A 16,230-nucleotide genomic window follows, 5' to 3' on the forward strand; every position below is an offset into this window, starting at 1 on the left:
AGTAGAACGCAGAATTTGGCAGATAAGGCATTTGAAACAGCTGAAATGTTGCAACAGCTGAAGCATTACTGTAGTTGGAAGTGACAGCTGGAAGGCAAACGCTTGTTGAAATGGCAGCAAAACTGGAAACAGTCTCAAAACACTGTGTTGTTTTAGGAGTGAAGTTAAAGTATCATTTGGACGGATGGTGTTGAAAGGAGTTGTTAGTCTAAGTGAACCAGAGGTGACAGTTTAAATGGACATCTTTACAGATAAAGCATAGTGTAACATATATTTTACAGACAGATAACTTTCTTTCTGGATTTCTCCCTGAACATACTACATCTTTATGACCCAACAACTACAAGAAATAAATTTTGTCGTTTGCTTGCCAGATCTGCACATTCGCAGGTTCCGCAGCTTCATTTAAAAGTCTGCTGTGATCATCTATCAGTCTAGTTTGTATTCAGAAAGCTTTCTCCAGCATTTTTTGTGGTGAAATAACACTACTCTTACTTTTGCAACCTCCATTGACGCAGATGCCCAAATTTATGCAAACGCATGCACACAACATCGCTTCACTTACGATGGCCAGTGCATTATCAGTGATTAATGATCAGAATGAAAATACACACGTCCTCGTCTCGCTCGCAGGTGCTGCAGATAAACACGACAGAAATAAAAGATGTCCTCTACTTTATTTTTTTTTTCCCCTGCTTTTTGCTGCTTTATTTACTTTGAATCCACAGGAACGGCCAGTATTTGGATCCCTGGCAGCGTTCCACACACCGAAATTTCAATCTGTAGCAGCCTCTGTAAATAAATAATTACTCAAGTGTACATATGTTGCTCTCATCATCTGGGGTTTTGTTCTCTGACAAGCTTGTGGGAATGAATTGTAGCCAAGAGTGAGGGGAAAAGATAGAGGAAGAGGACAGAGGATAAAACAAGTGGAACACCAGACTGTTGGACAGGTCTCTAACGCTAGATGGTCGGGGCTTTCATTAACATGTTGCACAATGAGGTTAGCTATTGGTCCTTGTGGTCCTTCTCAAATATGAAAGCAATATCACAGAGACATTGCAACCACATGACATGCATGACCCCTTTATCTAATTAGGGCGTGTTTTGCAACCTCATTTGTAACCTACCTTAAGCCGAACAATCTTCTATTCGGAAATACCAAAAAAGTTGTGATTTGACCCTAGAAATTTGAAGTGTACTTTCAGACACTGCATGAATACGTGTCATGGAAGATTTTAACTGATTATGTTACAATTTAGACTGTTCTATGTGAGTCCAGTATTACTACTGTGAAAAAAATGCATTAGAAAACAAAATAAATCAAGATTTTAGAAAATGAATATGGATCAAAATTACAAATTAAAATGCAAGATGTATGTTGATTACATAACTATTCTACCACTGTGATTATGGATTATCGTTATCCAGACAGTCTTGTGCCCACAGTGGCCGTCGGTGTAACAAACGTTCCACAGTCTGTTATTGGGGAAATTTATACCTTAACTTAATTTGATGAAATGCTCCAAATGACAGGCAGCATGTTCCTGCTTTCTCCGGTGAGGGTACGTTGGAAGCGGAGAGTGTGAAAGCAAACTGAGCAGAATGCAGCCATTGTACATTGGCTCACAGTGGTCACTCTGTCAAATCAGGCACATGGCTCCGGTTTGACAGCCAGCAGAGCCCTGTGTGCCCGGGGCCCTCTGAGCCAGGCACTGAACCACTGGGCTGAGATCCCCTGGCAGCTTGTCAGTACAGCACAGCACTCCTGGACGACCAGTGCTCTCGCTGACTCGCACTCTGTTTCACTGTCTGCGCTGCTCCTCTGGACTCTCTGATATTCCTTCTCACTTCACAAATCTCCAGCTTCCTTCAGGGTGAAGGTTGTACTTATTTTTGACCACGTACTCCCTCGGACAAACAACATCCAGCGTCAGGACTGTGAACTTCTCGCCAGATAGTGGATATCAGCTGATCTCCTTCCTTTTCCGTTTCCGTCCTCCACATTCCACAATCCCAGTCAGTATTATGGACAGTAAAGTATGACAGAGATAGCCCTTTACTTTGTATGTACTGTAGTTTCTTAAAATTCATTGACAATGCCTGGATCAGTGCTGGTCAATCAGTTGAAATAGTTTGAAATCATGCATAAATCATGGGAATGGGGTGGAGAAACCTTCAGAAATGGATGCTGAACGTAAATCAATAGAAGTAAAGGATAAACTGTAGAAACAGTTAGTTGAAGGTGTGGGTCTTCAACAGGGGGTCCGCGACCCCTAGGGTGTCCGTGGAAGTACTGTGGGGGGGTCGCAAAATTTCCCATTACCATAAAGCTCATTCTTATTGCGTTTTACTTTTGATGTTCAGGATGTCACAAATAATACTTGTTCCTGCACATCGTAAAAAAAAAAAACATATTTACAACTGGAGGGTTCCTTTAAGCAAACATCAGAAACCAGTATCCTACTTCCTAGTCCTCACCCAAACCACCAAACAGTCCTGAAATCCTAATTAACTTTTTGCATGTACTGTGCCTTTCACTGCACTAGTTTTTCCCAAGATCGTTCATAAAAGCACAGTGTCTGCCTCTCAGGGAATTCTGGGAGCTAAACAATGGGAAACATTTGAGGTCCTCTGAGACAAACAGAGTGCTTATGCTTGCTTACACTTGGCCGGGGGAACCGACAATTGCGGCTGTGTTTTCTAATGAAAGAGAGGGGGAGTCAGAAACGGTCCATGTGGGGATGGATGCCCTCTTCTCTACAGTAGCAGGAGCTGTAATTGCTTTGTTTGAGGGTTTTCACTAGTTGAAGATGTTGTTGGCGGTAATGTCACAGGGGGATGCTGAGCTTTTGAAAACTTGATTCTTTGGGTTAGGGTTATGGTTTTGGATTTATTCACACAGGAGGAAAAAAGGACAAGATAATGAAGATGTCAAAGCTGAGGGAAAATCTTTGCAGAAAGATATAGAACAAGAAAACCAAATGATGCTAGTGAAAACAAAAACAAAAGTCGGGCACTTAGTTAAGCAGTGAGGAGACAGAGAAGCCCCTGGAGGCATCTTCTGACAACCTGAGCTATTACTGCAATTGAACAGTGGTGACCCGAGCCCCACATCTGATTTGTTGGCCTGTGTGTGTTTATGTCTCAAGCCCATGTCCCATATCATGTGCGCTCCCTCGGCCGTCTGTCGCAGTGTTGACTTGTGCAGAGAGGCGGTAAATTATGAAAAAAGATCAGGTACAGGATCCTGGTTTCTAATTACAACCCCTGTTTACTTTACTGCTACCCCTGTGGCGGAAATGGACCAAGATAATAAATATAAGTATATCCCCCGTGACTCTCCTCTTTTACTCCATCTTCTCTTTTTTTTATCTTTTTTTCTCACTATCTCATTAGAGGCAACCTTGACCTATGCTAAGCAGAGTGTCAGCAAGACTTCTGCTGCTGCCGTGGGCTGCCACTGTGATCATTGAACATTTAACATTGGGCCGAGTGGGAATTTAGTGACTTCAAATTTAGCTTTCTTGCTTTAAATAGATGCTTGAGATGACTTATTGTTATGCTAAATTATTGCCCATGAGAATGACGAATCTCCATATGATAAAAATATCAGACTCACTCTTTCCTCCAACAAACAAAGAAATGTTGCCCTCAGTAGCTTTTTTTCATCTCCTGGCATAGTTTCCTTCAACTTTGTCCTCTATCTCGTAGCTGTGTTATTCTGTGTTGAGGGTTGAGAAGTGGCCACTGATGGGAGGGTGATGTCATAAATGCCGAGGTCAAAGGTTAAAGTTGTATAATTCATCATCTTCATCATCCGTGATTGCATAAACCCGGGAACATCTTAAAAGATAACAAATAGTTCTGAGCTTTATCGTTTTTCTCACCTCGGTTTTTCCCCTTCTCTTTATCATCCTGTTTTTTTCCCGTTATCATTCTTCACACAGCTCTCACTCCAGACACCCTTTCTCCTCAGTTTACCTCACCTTTTTATTTATGCCTGTATTTATCTGCTTATTTGTCTCCCACTCGTCCCATAACTTTTCCACTCGCCTCCTTCTCCTTCATCTTTTTTTTTTCTTTTAAACATCTGCCTTATACTCTACCCTTCTCTTCCCTCACCTCATTATTTCCTGTGTAGGCTCTACATACCTTCCAGCTGGTAATTAGCCAGGCAGTACGTACCACCATAACATGACTTATGTAAGCAACTGAAACAAAGTGACGACACTGGCCTCACATGTACCCAGGAGGTAGAAAGGCTGACTCAAGATTGAAGGAAGGAACCAGGCTTGGCTATAAGAAGGACTGTAAAGGGTAGAAAGGGTCAGAGAGTGCAGTGCATTGTCTGTTAGATGTTGCAAAGCTGAGGTTGGCTCACAGTTTAGGACATTTAAAAGCAGTTTTCAGTGCTTGGTCAAGGGATTTCAGACTCAGATTTGTCAAATTAATTGAATGTTAAATTGAATATTGTACACATACACACACACACACACACACACACACACACACATTTTATTGGGTAGACCTTGGTAGTAAGAGGTTGGATCCCATTTTGCGTTCAGAACTGCCTTAATTCTTCGTGGCATACTTTCAACAAAGTGTTGGAAACATTCCTCAGAGATTTTGGTCCATATTGTCATAACAGCATCACACAGTTGCTGCAGATTTGTCATCTGCACATCTATGATGCCAATCTCCTGTTCCACCACATCCCAAAGGTGCTCTATTGGATTGAGATCTGGTGTCTGTGAGTCCATTGGAGTACAGTGAACACATTGTCATGTTCAAGAAACCAGTTTGAGATGATATGAGCTTTGTGACATGGTGTATTATCCTGCTGGAAGTAACCATCAGAAGATGGTTCACTGTGGTCATAAAGGGATGGACATGGTCAGCAACAATACTCAGGTAGACTGTGGCATTTAAACCATGCTCAGTTTGTACTAAGGGGTCCAAAGTGTGGAAAGAAAATATCCCCCACACCATTACACCACCACCACCAGCCTGAACCATTGTTACAAGGCAGGATGGATCCATGCTTTCATGTTGTTTACACCAGATTCTGACCCTGACATCTGAATGTCGAGACTCGTCAGACCAGGCAACATTTTTCCAATCTTCTGTTGTCCAGTTTTGGTGAACCTGTGTGAACTGTAGTCTCAGTTTCCTGTTCCTAGCTGACAGGAGTGGCACCCGGTGTGGTCTTCTGCTGCTGTATTTTATTCAAGGTTGGAAGTGTTGTGCATTCAGAGATGGTATTCTACATTCCTTGGTTGTAACAAGTGGTTATTTGAGTTACTGTTGCCTTTCTATCATTTCCAACCAGTCTGCCCATTCTCCTCTGTCCTCTCACATCAACAAGGCATTTTCGTCCACACAACTGCCGCTCACTGGATATTTTCTCTGATTCAGACCATTCTCTGTAAACCCTAGAGATGGTTGTGTGTGTAAATCCCAGTAGATCAGCAGTTTCAGCCTGTCTGGCACCAACAACCATACCGCGTTCAAAGTCAGTTAAATCCCCTTTGTTCCTCATTCTGATGCTCAGTTTGAACTTCAGCAAGTTGTCTTGATCACCTCTACATGCCTACATGCATTGAACTGCAGCCATGTGATTGGCTCATTAGCTGTTTGTGTTAACAGGCAGTTGAACAGGTATACCTAATAAAGTGTCCAGTTAGTTTATATGCGTTTTAATCTTTGGAGATTTCTTCACTGCTCATATGATAATGAAAGTGTTACTCACCTTGTGATGGAATGAAATGGGAGTACAGTGCAGTCAAGCCAGTGGATGGATCCCTTAACTTTGACCAGAAATTCTGCCGTTGTATTTTTAATGGAATCTGCCCCATTCTGAAGCCAATTTTATATAAATCATTGAAAGTGCAAAAGCCTCACCATTTAAGAATGTTTTAATATGTTAGTCTCAGGGTGGGGATGATTTCTTACTTTCTAATAAGAGTGCACACTCGCACAAAATTGTAAGTTTTTCATCACCTACTTATGGCCTCATCTGCGTTTTTTCACGTAAAGGTATTAAACCACATCAAAGTAGTATCGGCAATGAAGGCAGACTGTGACGTCATGTCGTCTGGACCGAAACTTAAATACGCCACAAATAACTCTTCCAGGAAGTAGCTTTTCTCCCCACATAATCTAACTATCAGAGCGGTGTTTGTGACCAACTTCCTCTGCCGCCAATTCATTTTGTTGAATCAGCCAGGACAAGGGTCCTACCAGTCGCAACTGTGCACACCAGAAAAACTAGAGTCCCAGGAAGTAGCCTGAAGTATCGTCCTCAGCTGCAGAGCTGCCTGACCTTATTTCAAGTGATTTCTAAATCACAGAGCTGTACTTTCTTTCTCCCCTTTGTCTCCTTTCTTTTTTATTTGCTTTAAACCAAATCTCCAGATACTTGTTCATTATTACAAGTCTGCATAAATTCTCCCTCAATTTCTGTACCACTCCAACTTTTACAAGCCATCTATTTTCATTGGAAGACTTTGGCTGAAATCTGAAGCTTGTTCAGCGAAAACCGTGGATATTAATGCGATCGCGTGCGGCGAAGGACTTTACATCAAGCTTATAAAGACTCACTGACATTTATACAGTCCAACATCATTCACCAGGTCCCAATTAAGTCATTTCTCTGTGGTAGCCTGCTCCCTACCTGCTATGGAGTGATCCGAATCCCCGTCTCTGTCTGCTGATGGGTTATTCATGTGACAGATTTGCAGCAGATAAGTGCCTCACTTTAGTAGGAATTCCAATGAATAAATGATGCTCATTTCCATTCCTGTCGAGTCTCGGCGTGATAAGAAAAAGAGAGAAAGGTAAAATTGAAGAGAGGTTGGCAGCTTGGAGAGCATCGGGGGATCAACCTTGAAACGATCCTTTTTTTCCTTTTTTTCCTTTTGACCAGCACCCTTCTAAATTCAAATTTGTTTCATTAGTTTTATTAAATGCAAAAAGAGACCATTACATTTGAACAAGTATGACAGTGGGCAGAAAAAAAAACCTTTGAAGTTCAAGAATAATTTGGAGCGAGTTCATTGGAATCGAATTAATAGCTTCCCACAGACGGCCTGACTATATAAATAACAGAAGACATCACAGTGTGACCCTAATTATATGATGATTAGCTTCTTTATGGGTCACATTTGACATCTTGGCTAAACATCAGAGGTGTGTTTTAGGAGGGTTGGTTTTTGTTGCTTCGGTTGTCGGTGACGTAAGCCGAGGACTTTGAATAGGACACTGTGGGGGGGGCGGCGGCTTTAAATCTACAAGCGTCTGGACTTAATACATTTGGGATTGGTTTGGGGCTTGGCTGTCGGCCACGCAGGGTTTCTGAGTCAAAAGGTCAGCCCAGTGTAGTCATCAGCTTACCACGGCTCGAGACTAATTACAGAGTGCTGTGTTTTCTGTGCTGCGCGATGGCAAGTCTGTGTAAATGTATGTGTACAGGCTGGTGTTTGTATGGAACATTTATCACTGCTACATAATCCTCTTATTGGCTGAAAACATGGTGGGGGGGAGGGGTTATTTGTGGTCATGCCCACATCTATACATGTATGAATGTATATATAATACATGTAATATGTGAGGACTGTTTAACAGTCTTTTACCTTAATAGTAGCACGAATCTTCTCTTCGTTTATAAGGAGCAACTCTCGCGCCGCCAACCAGAACAGGTGCACACCGACAAGCGGCGAGGTGGCAAAAAGAAAAATAACCCGAGGCTGACCAAGATTTTTATTTGCGTTCGCTTGCGAGAGACGTACAGTGCTACAGTTTTGCTGCCAGCAGATCTGACAGAACCGCTCACCCTCCGTCCTCTGTTTTTGTGTTTCTAGGTAACGATTTGTTCCTGGTAGCCGTCCACGAGCTCGGTCACGCGCTGGGCCTCGAACACTCAAACGACCCCACGGCCATCATGGCTCCTTTTTACCAGTACATGGACACCGACAACTTCAAGCTACCCATGGATGACCTGCTGGGTATCCAGAAGATTTATGGTAAGTCCGCCTGGCTTCTGTTAAACGCACCAGACCAGTCCGACGACCAGCTTTAGCAACTTGGCAAATATTTTTGCACAAACATATCCGCTTGGGAAATATATGGTTCAAAACTTTGTGTGATCCCTTTGTGGATCCACGGAGAAGCTGAAGTGAAAGTAATTGATGTCAAGACTTACTGATTAGCAGCAAAAGCATTAATCTTTGCATCAGTGTGCAGATCTGTTCGTCACAGACGTGCATTTGAAATGAATCCTTACCACTTCAAAATGGAAAGCTCAAGTCATGATGTCACATCAGTCACTCACATCAATCCCTTCATTTTTTCAAAAAAAAAAACATTTCAGTCTGTGAAGTCTTAACTTCCACAGCGGCTGTTCTGTACCTTTATGTAGCTTCCCTGTTGCCACAGTCCCTCAACCTATTCATTCCGGGCTTTTTAGAGGTTGTATATTAGACATAAATATGAGACGCTGCCGTCTTTATCTGCACATATGAAGCTTTTATGTGAAGTTTTGAGTGCGTCTGAGCCCAGTCGTCACAGCTTGGTTTCTCGCAGCTGGGATAGTTTATTTTCTGTTATTCTAACCCAGTTATAGCATAAAATCACTTTGATAACAGATCGGATAAAAGGCCCAAATGTAAGATCACAGGCATTCCTCACTCACACACATTTTGAGATGACAGACACTTGATAGCTGAGTGCTTTGTCTCCTTATAAAGCTGCTGTAGCCGTGGGGTGTGAAAGTCAATTTGACAGTAAAAGATTTATGTGAGCTTTCATTTTTTTTTTTTTTTTTTTTTTTTTACACCGACAGTTGAATTAGTAGATGCAGCGTTTCCCGTGAAGCCACTTTTACTGTATCGTTCCGGAGAGGTTTGGCGCGTTTAATGTTGTTTAATGTGTTATCTGACTCTACCTGAGTTTGACATCTAAGTTAGGAAACGACTTGCTGGTAAGTGACAGTATTGCCTTACAGCTGTCGGCGCTGTGAAGCAGTCACACTTTGCTGAGACACACTAACGCACACACTAACACTAAAGAACCTGCCATCTGCTTACATGGTCGGGGTACGTCCCTGTGGGAGCGACAGACCTGGGCAAGCGATCAAATCTCCCCTCATCCCTCTCGTGTTTTACTCCTCTCTGTTGCCTCCTCCTCTCTGTTGTAGCAAGAGTTGAAGGGCAGGACAAGTGATGGCAGCCTCTCTCTTAGCCTCGTTCTTTTTTTTTTTTTATTCCCCCCCTCTGCTGTAACTGGCCTCCTTTCCTTCTTCACCGCACTGATGCTAAGACCTGGAAACGGGGACTAAGGTGGGGAGGTGCAGTTTCGATGGATTATTTGGTGGTCGACTTGAGGCTGAGTAGGAAGACGTGTGAATGAGTCCGCGTGAAGGTAGAAAGCTATAATGACGTGTCAAGCGACTGATGGGTGGAAAGAAGCTGAAACCGAGCTAAATTTAGGACTTTGATTTGCAGTCGGGGGAAGTCGGCCACAGTGACATGGGGACTAACGGGAATAAAAGGTCTGACAGGGGTCGGATAAGCTCGATGTTGACGATCAGTTCGCCGTTACAGCTTCTGAACGTGTAGGTGTGCTGCTCCTGTTTATCGCCTCAGCGCTCAAGTCGTAGTACTGTGGAGAAGAAATGCCTGATCTCATGAATAATAATACCAGAAGAACAAAACATATTCATTGGCTTGAATATGACTGGAAGTGACTGCAAATAACAAATATAGATCTTATATAAATACACAGAAGTATGATTACTGTAATTGCTTTTATTTCCTCATGCACCAATAGCGAATTTCTCGCCGAGCTTTGAACATAATGACTTCCTGCCCTTTTGATGAGAATGTCTCACTTCCTGTTTACACAAGCCGGTGTTCAAGACAACACCGATATTACTGTGCATGACAAAGTTAACAACTGGGGAGGAAATTTATCCCAGGCCATTAAGTTAATTCGCCCTTTTAAAAAAGGGCAGCGCAGTACATGAAAGACTCTTCAAGAAACCAAATGAGCGATGTTACACAACAACAAATTGATTTGAGTTGTGTTTGAAGATGGTGACGTTGTAAAGGATAAAGTAAGTAATCAACCAAGCATAACATTATGACCACCTTCTTAATATTGTGTCTCCAAAACAGTTGTGACTCATCAGAGAGTGGACATGGGCCTTCTGGTGTTTGGAAACACATTATTTTTAGTGGGGGTCTTTGGGTCCTAGGGGTTGAGGGGAGAGACCTCTGTGGATCATCCCACGGATACTTGGGTCAACACCTTCTGCCGTTCTTCATGTTTTGTGTCATTGCTATGTGGTGGGGGTGCCTGGTCTGGTCTAGGTGGGTGGTACGTGCCTAGGTATTCAGCTGAATGAATGCCAGGTCTAAGAAGTTTCCCAGCAGAACACTGAATTGTCTCAAGGTGGTCAGTGTTATTTATGTCTCCTGTCAGTGCTTTCAATGTTGTGGCTGCTCAGTGTAAAGAACCACATCAATAGAGCATGGCCTTTGTTTGGGTCCGTCTGTAACACATTTTCTGATGACGCAACTCTCCACCGACCTAACGGTGCCTTCAGATGGGGTTGTGTTCACCGCTTTCACTAGATGAGTCCATATTGTGGTGTTTGTAACTTCTAACGTGGGCGTGAAAGCTCTGAGTTCGCACCACTTCGCTCATTAACTTGCTGATTTATTAGCAAGGTTGCATCAGTACACGAACAGTTGCCCAGCAGCTGTGTCGCAGCGGATGTTACCGTTTCAACACCATGAATTACTTGACTTTCCATGTTGTAGTCACAAGTTCTATTTAAAGGCTGGATCTGGTCACGCTCAGGTCTCCTGTGAGCTTCTAGCTATGTACTACATAAGAGAATGTAATTAATTTCCCTCCTGATGCATTTGACTAAAGAAAAATTGGTAGTATGTAGTATCTGTTGCCCTCTGTCGTCTGTAAGTCCCATGGGTGCCAGATTCTGGTGAGTCAGCACACCAGCTGATTCACTGATTAGACTCCTGTTCTCCGGTTTCAAGTGCACTAATCATGAAATCCAGTAAACGGATCATGAATTGAGCTGATGAGACAATCCGCTTAGCACTGGTCCACCACCTGAAAATCTCTCGGTCGCCGGACAGCAAATTAACAATCAGATGCCGGGGTCACACCCCCAAGTCTGCCAAGTGCCCTGTTTCATTTTTCTCGTCGTGGCTTCGCCATCATGTTGCTGTGTGAACACATTCGCCTGTTTGTTTACACGTCCCATCTGACTTTGAATCTCCTCGTGCTTGCATAACAGCAGTTGGGCCGACTAATCTGGGATGTATTTCAGGGGATTTAATTCAGTCAGTGAATGGAGTCGCTCCCGTGTCAACCCCGCTGATCAGTTTTGTTTGACCGGTCGATGTCTTAATCCTGCGATCGGCTGGTTTGTCAAGTAGTTTGCTGGTTTCATCTTTCGTTATTCCTTCATTTGGTTGCTCACTATAGACTGACCCATTCGGTTAAATTACACTTTGCTCACTAGTTATTTAATCCTCACATTTAAATGACCATTTAAATCATTCCACTATTCATGCTCCTGAATGATTCCAGCAGAGTTCAAAGTGAACATTTATATATGCTACTCATTGATCCTTTTACATACATGGGGGGGATGGGGTTCTGCGCGGGGTCCTGTGGTCTATTCCTGTATCTGTTGGCCCCAATCAACACGTGGCAACTCATATCCTCACAGTTACACAGTGTGTTATTCACGCGTTGTCATATGCTCAATTATTCATACACACATCCCACACGTTCGCCACACCTCTCTCCTCGCTCTGTTTTTCCTCCGCATGCATTGGCCTCTTTCTTTCATGTAATTCATGAATGTTAAATGATGCCCAAGTATGTCTGGGCCTCCGTTTGGGAGGGAAATTTTATTTTTATCTCCACAGTATCTACATTTTTAAACTTAATGCCGCCCGACTTGTTTTCATTCCTTACGTTTTTTTTTTATATATATATATATATATATTCATCTTTACATATCGTGTTATGCTTTGTGAGCTGAATCTCCAAACTTGGCAGCGTTTAAGTCTTTTCTTTTATCATGTACGTCTATTTTTGCCAACATAGTTGCAGATTCTAGTGAAAAGGTTAAGCTTGACTTGGTTGATGAAATGAAATGTAACAAAGCATGCACTGTCGCATCCTCAAATATCTTAGAATCTTCCATTTAAATCAAATTCATCTCCTCGGTGCTCCTGCTGACACATTTAGGAATGCGTGAAATCTTCTGCTTTGCCCCATGTACGGATGTAACGTGTATGCCTCAGATACATTCAGATAACAAGGATTGGCACAAAAGTTCATACACTCATGTGTTTCCAGGCGACTTTGCCTAAAGGGCGACATTCATGCTTTTGAGTGAAATATCTCAGAAACTCTTCAATGGATCGCCATGAAATTTGGTACGTCCCTTTCTGTCCTCCTCAGGATGAACTCTAGTCGTTTTTGTGGTCCCATTTTGCAGGGTCACCAAATACCTGCTGATGGAGATCAAATCAGCAAAACACCAACATGCTAACATTGTCAACATGAGCAATCGTACTCTGTGTTAAAGCTGCTAGCAGAGCCTGATCCTAGCTCTCCACATGTGCCCATTGTTGCAGTGTAGTTGCAGTAAGTTTGTCAGAAAGTTTCTTTGGATGTAAATTATGGCACCAAACTGAGATATACTTCTCTGACTTCCTCTAGGGCCTCCTGATAAGATTCCCCAGCCCACCAAGCCTTTGCCCACGGCGCCCCCTCCCCGCTCCCATCCTCCTTCAGACCCCCGAAAGCCAGACAGGCAGACGCGACCCCCGAGGCTGCCTCCAGGGGACAGGCCGTCCCACCCGAACGCTAAACCCAACATCTGCGACGGAGGCTTCAACACCCTGGCCATCCTGAGAAGAGAGATGTTCGTCTTCAAGGTAAATGGAGAATCTGTGATATCAAAACAAACCTGGGGCTTTTTCCCAGTAGTTTTTTTTTTCTGCAGTCATTATGAACTCCTTGAACTGTTTTGCTTTCAACCATAGCCTGGATTTCTCAGCATTGTGAGATTGTAGTGATCAGTGTCTGTAGACAAACAGCACTGTACGCCTGAAGAGAGCCTTTTCCAGCATAACATTTCTGCCTATAATGTAGAACTTAATTGACTGATTAAGGCAACAAAAGAGCAACTTGGCCCTTAATTCAAACCATGAATAATGATGTGTACAGTTCGTTTGAAAATTACCCGTAGAGAGAGAGAGAGAGCTGCAGCCGCCAGTAGTTGCATGCAGGAGGGACCGCTAGAGAGCTTGGAGGATTACCTAAATATACAGAGGGTGGGATTTTTTCCCTGCTAATCTGCTTCATGTTTAGCATGTGCATAGTGTGCATAATGTGGAAAAATCCCACTTGGATGAGATGTAAATGATTCTGTTGGAAAGCTGGCTGCACTTTTTTTTGGAGGGAATGTTCGACACTGTGGTTTCAGCTTGTAGAAATTGTTATCTTAGAACTACTGTCTGTGTGCTTTCGCCCGAAGAAGATATTTCCAGGTTACTTGGGGTCCGCCGGGCTAGTATTTCGAGAAAAGGGATATTTTATAAGCGGGGATGGGCGATACGGGCTAAAAAATATATCCAGATAAATTTTGCCATTCTGGTGATAACGATAGAAATCATGATAAAAAATATTATTACAATCCTCATTGTCTCCATGGTTTGTGGCGGTGACATGTCTTCCATGCATCCATACATTAGTACATTAGTATTATTTACCTGAGGATGTGGCAGTGTCTGCACGACGCTGCATTCTTGCAGGTAGCTCCTATTTATTTATTTGTTTACTTAAATGAATACATGTGTTGTGTTGCTATCCTTAGCCAAAATTTTTTTTTGCAAACCTCTCAAAATTCTCATTATGGGGATTGTTTTTGGCGGTAAATCATCAAGTTATCGCGCATACCTATTACTAAAAAGAGACACCATGCCACCTTCCTCCGAAGCAGCTACATTCAGGTGAAATTTGTGAGATCAGTAAATGAAAAGACAGTCTTTCTTGCCAGACGCTCATGAGAGACATCCACCAACATGCTAACTACATACATCCTCAGGCCGTAGCTCATCGTGTTCCCTTTTCTGCTCCCACTATGTTATGCGGTTCACCTATATGACATATCTTGTTTCATCCATGCACCCACCAAAGTGCCTCTCCTTTTCCGAACGGTTTACAAGAGCAACTTTCCAGATGGTTCCGTGCTAACACACCATCTGGCACTTCAGGTTAACCATACCATGCACAGCCCAATCCTGTTTCCCTTTCTCCCAATAAACGCAGCGTGGTTTCCATTCCAGTGCAAGAGAAAAAAGTACAAATCTCTATCCTCAGTCTGAGCTTGTGAGCACAAGGCCCTGGCAACACACAGAACAGGGAACAGAGAAAAACCTTGAGGCAACACAAAGCTGTCCTGTGTTCTCCACAGAAAGGAGAAAGAGTGCCTCTGATGCTTCATGTGAGTGTGACTGTATTTTTTTTTTCTGGGGATATAAATAGATAGTATTCATTGGTTAACTGAGAGGCCTGTGGAACTAAGGAAAAATCCCTTTCTGCCCCCTCTGCCCCATTTAACCAGTGTGTTCTCTGAGACTTAATATAATAAATGTAGCTTGGAAGCAGAGCTGGTACCTGTGGAGGTGTTTAACCAAAATTAGGCTCAGAGTTTGTTATGTAGTGGAAATCATATCTGCTCGTCACAAAAGTCTTAATACAGCCCCCGCCTCTTTCACATTGTGTCTGCGGCAGCTCCCGTCAGCCTTCATTACTCCCAGGCCAGCAGGCTGGACTGATGGAGTGATGAGGATCATGGGATTTCTGCAGGGCTCAGAGATAGAGCTGAGACAAAAAGGATGCTCTGCAATCATCCAACCTTTTCATGAGTTTAGGAAGCGGAGGAGACGAGGACAGAATTGCTCCTAAACGCGTCATCACTGTAGTCGCAGTGTCTGAAATTAAATTTGCAAGCAGCGCTGCAGAAATCTTGGCACTTACTGTATTTTCTGCTTTTTCTTTGCCGTACGCAACATCACAGCAATATTGCATACGACAGTTAAAAAAAAATCAAATCAGTTCTTTCAACAGCTTATGGACGGTTCATGTCTGGACGTTTTCTCCTTATCTGACCCCTTTTCAAATGTTCCAAATCCATTAAAATGTTTATCGGACAGGAAACTCTTTGTTTGGACGCCATATCTTATCCACTGTGACATTTTTACAGCCATTTTATAGCTTCTTTTTCTGCCTAGATTTTTGTAAAATGCTATGGGGCATAGGCTGCGTGGGTCCCTCTGCTCCTTTCAAAAGCTACAAATAAATATTAGTGCCAGATTTCATTTTATATTGTACTTCAGATTAAATTAGAGTAAACCCATAAACAAAAGGGCAGTGGGTGCGCTCAGTAAAGTATTAAACCATATTCACTGATCAGCTGAAACATTATGACAAGAGGAGTAAATAACTGTCTTGTGACATGTGGATGTTACTTAAACATGTACCAAACACCTAGATCAGACCAGGCCCCCCCACCCCATAGCAGCACAAAAACAGTTCATCTCAAACGTCAGCAAACACATAGCTAATATGATCGGCTTTTTGCTTCCACTGCTTCCAGGCCTTTGAATGTTTCACCGGTGCTTACATTTTCCTAAAGATCCAGCGGAGCGGAGCGGGAAGACTGACAGAGAGCTGTGATTTATTGCTGAACACTTGTAAGCGTAGCGGTAAATCAACAATGTTTGCTTCATTAGGAACACCAGTAATATTAGCACCCTTCATGATTCCAGTAATTCATGTTTCAAGTGAAATCCAGAAGGGATCACAGGTTTGACTTGGATCCTCTCTATTAGTGTGTCTCACCGGAGGAGCAGGTGGTCCTAATAATTCTTCATTCTCAGGAAATGTGTTTTGCCAGTTTTCTCACAGAAGACCAAGGTATCGTGTTAGCAGGTTCTTTTCTCCTGGTAGACAGAGCTACCCAACTCTAAAACCATTTATCTGGAACTATAATTAAAGATGTTTGTATTAGTCCAGACCTTGATATATTCCCTTTAGACCTTGCCAAGCTCTACGTGTCAGTATCATAAAAACCGGTTGAGGTGACGGCTCCCAGAGCAGAAATGATTTGTGCTCGTG

General features: G+C 42.9%; 1 protein-coding gene across 3 annotated transcripts in view; it reads left to right on the forward strand.

The window, feature by feature from the left end:
• The window catches only part of LOC124995706 (matrix metalloproteinase-16-like), a 72,026-nt gene that overhangs the window by 35,249 nt on the left and 20,547 nt on the right, over nucleotides 1-16,230 (forward strand). For all 3 annotated transcript variants that reach the window (XM_047568320.1, XM_047568321.1, XM_047568322.1), the window contains 2 exons: nucleotides 7,863-8,024; nucleotides 12,766-12,983. In XM_047568320.1, coding sequence (XP_047424276.1) covers nucleotides 7,863-8,024; nucleotides 12,766-12,983 — 380 coding nt within the window. The remainder of the gene's footprint in view (nucleotides 1-7,862; nucleotides 8,025-12,765; nucleotides 12,984-16,230) is intronic.

Source organism: Mugil cephalus, chromosome 18 (assembly GCF_022458985.1).
Source record: "Mugil cephalus isolate CIBA_MC_2020 chromosome 18, CIBA_Mcephalus_1.1, whole genome shotgun sequence".
In the NCBI taxonomy this organism is placed as follows: domain Eukaryota; kingdom Metazoa; phylum Chordata; class Actinopteri; order Mugiliformes; family Mugilidae; genus Mugil; species Mugil cephalus.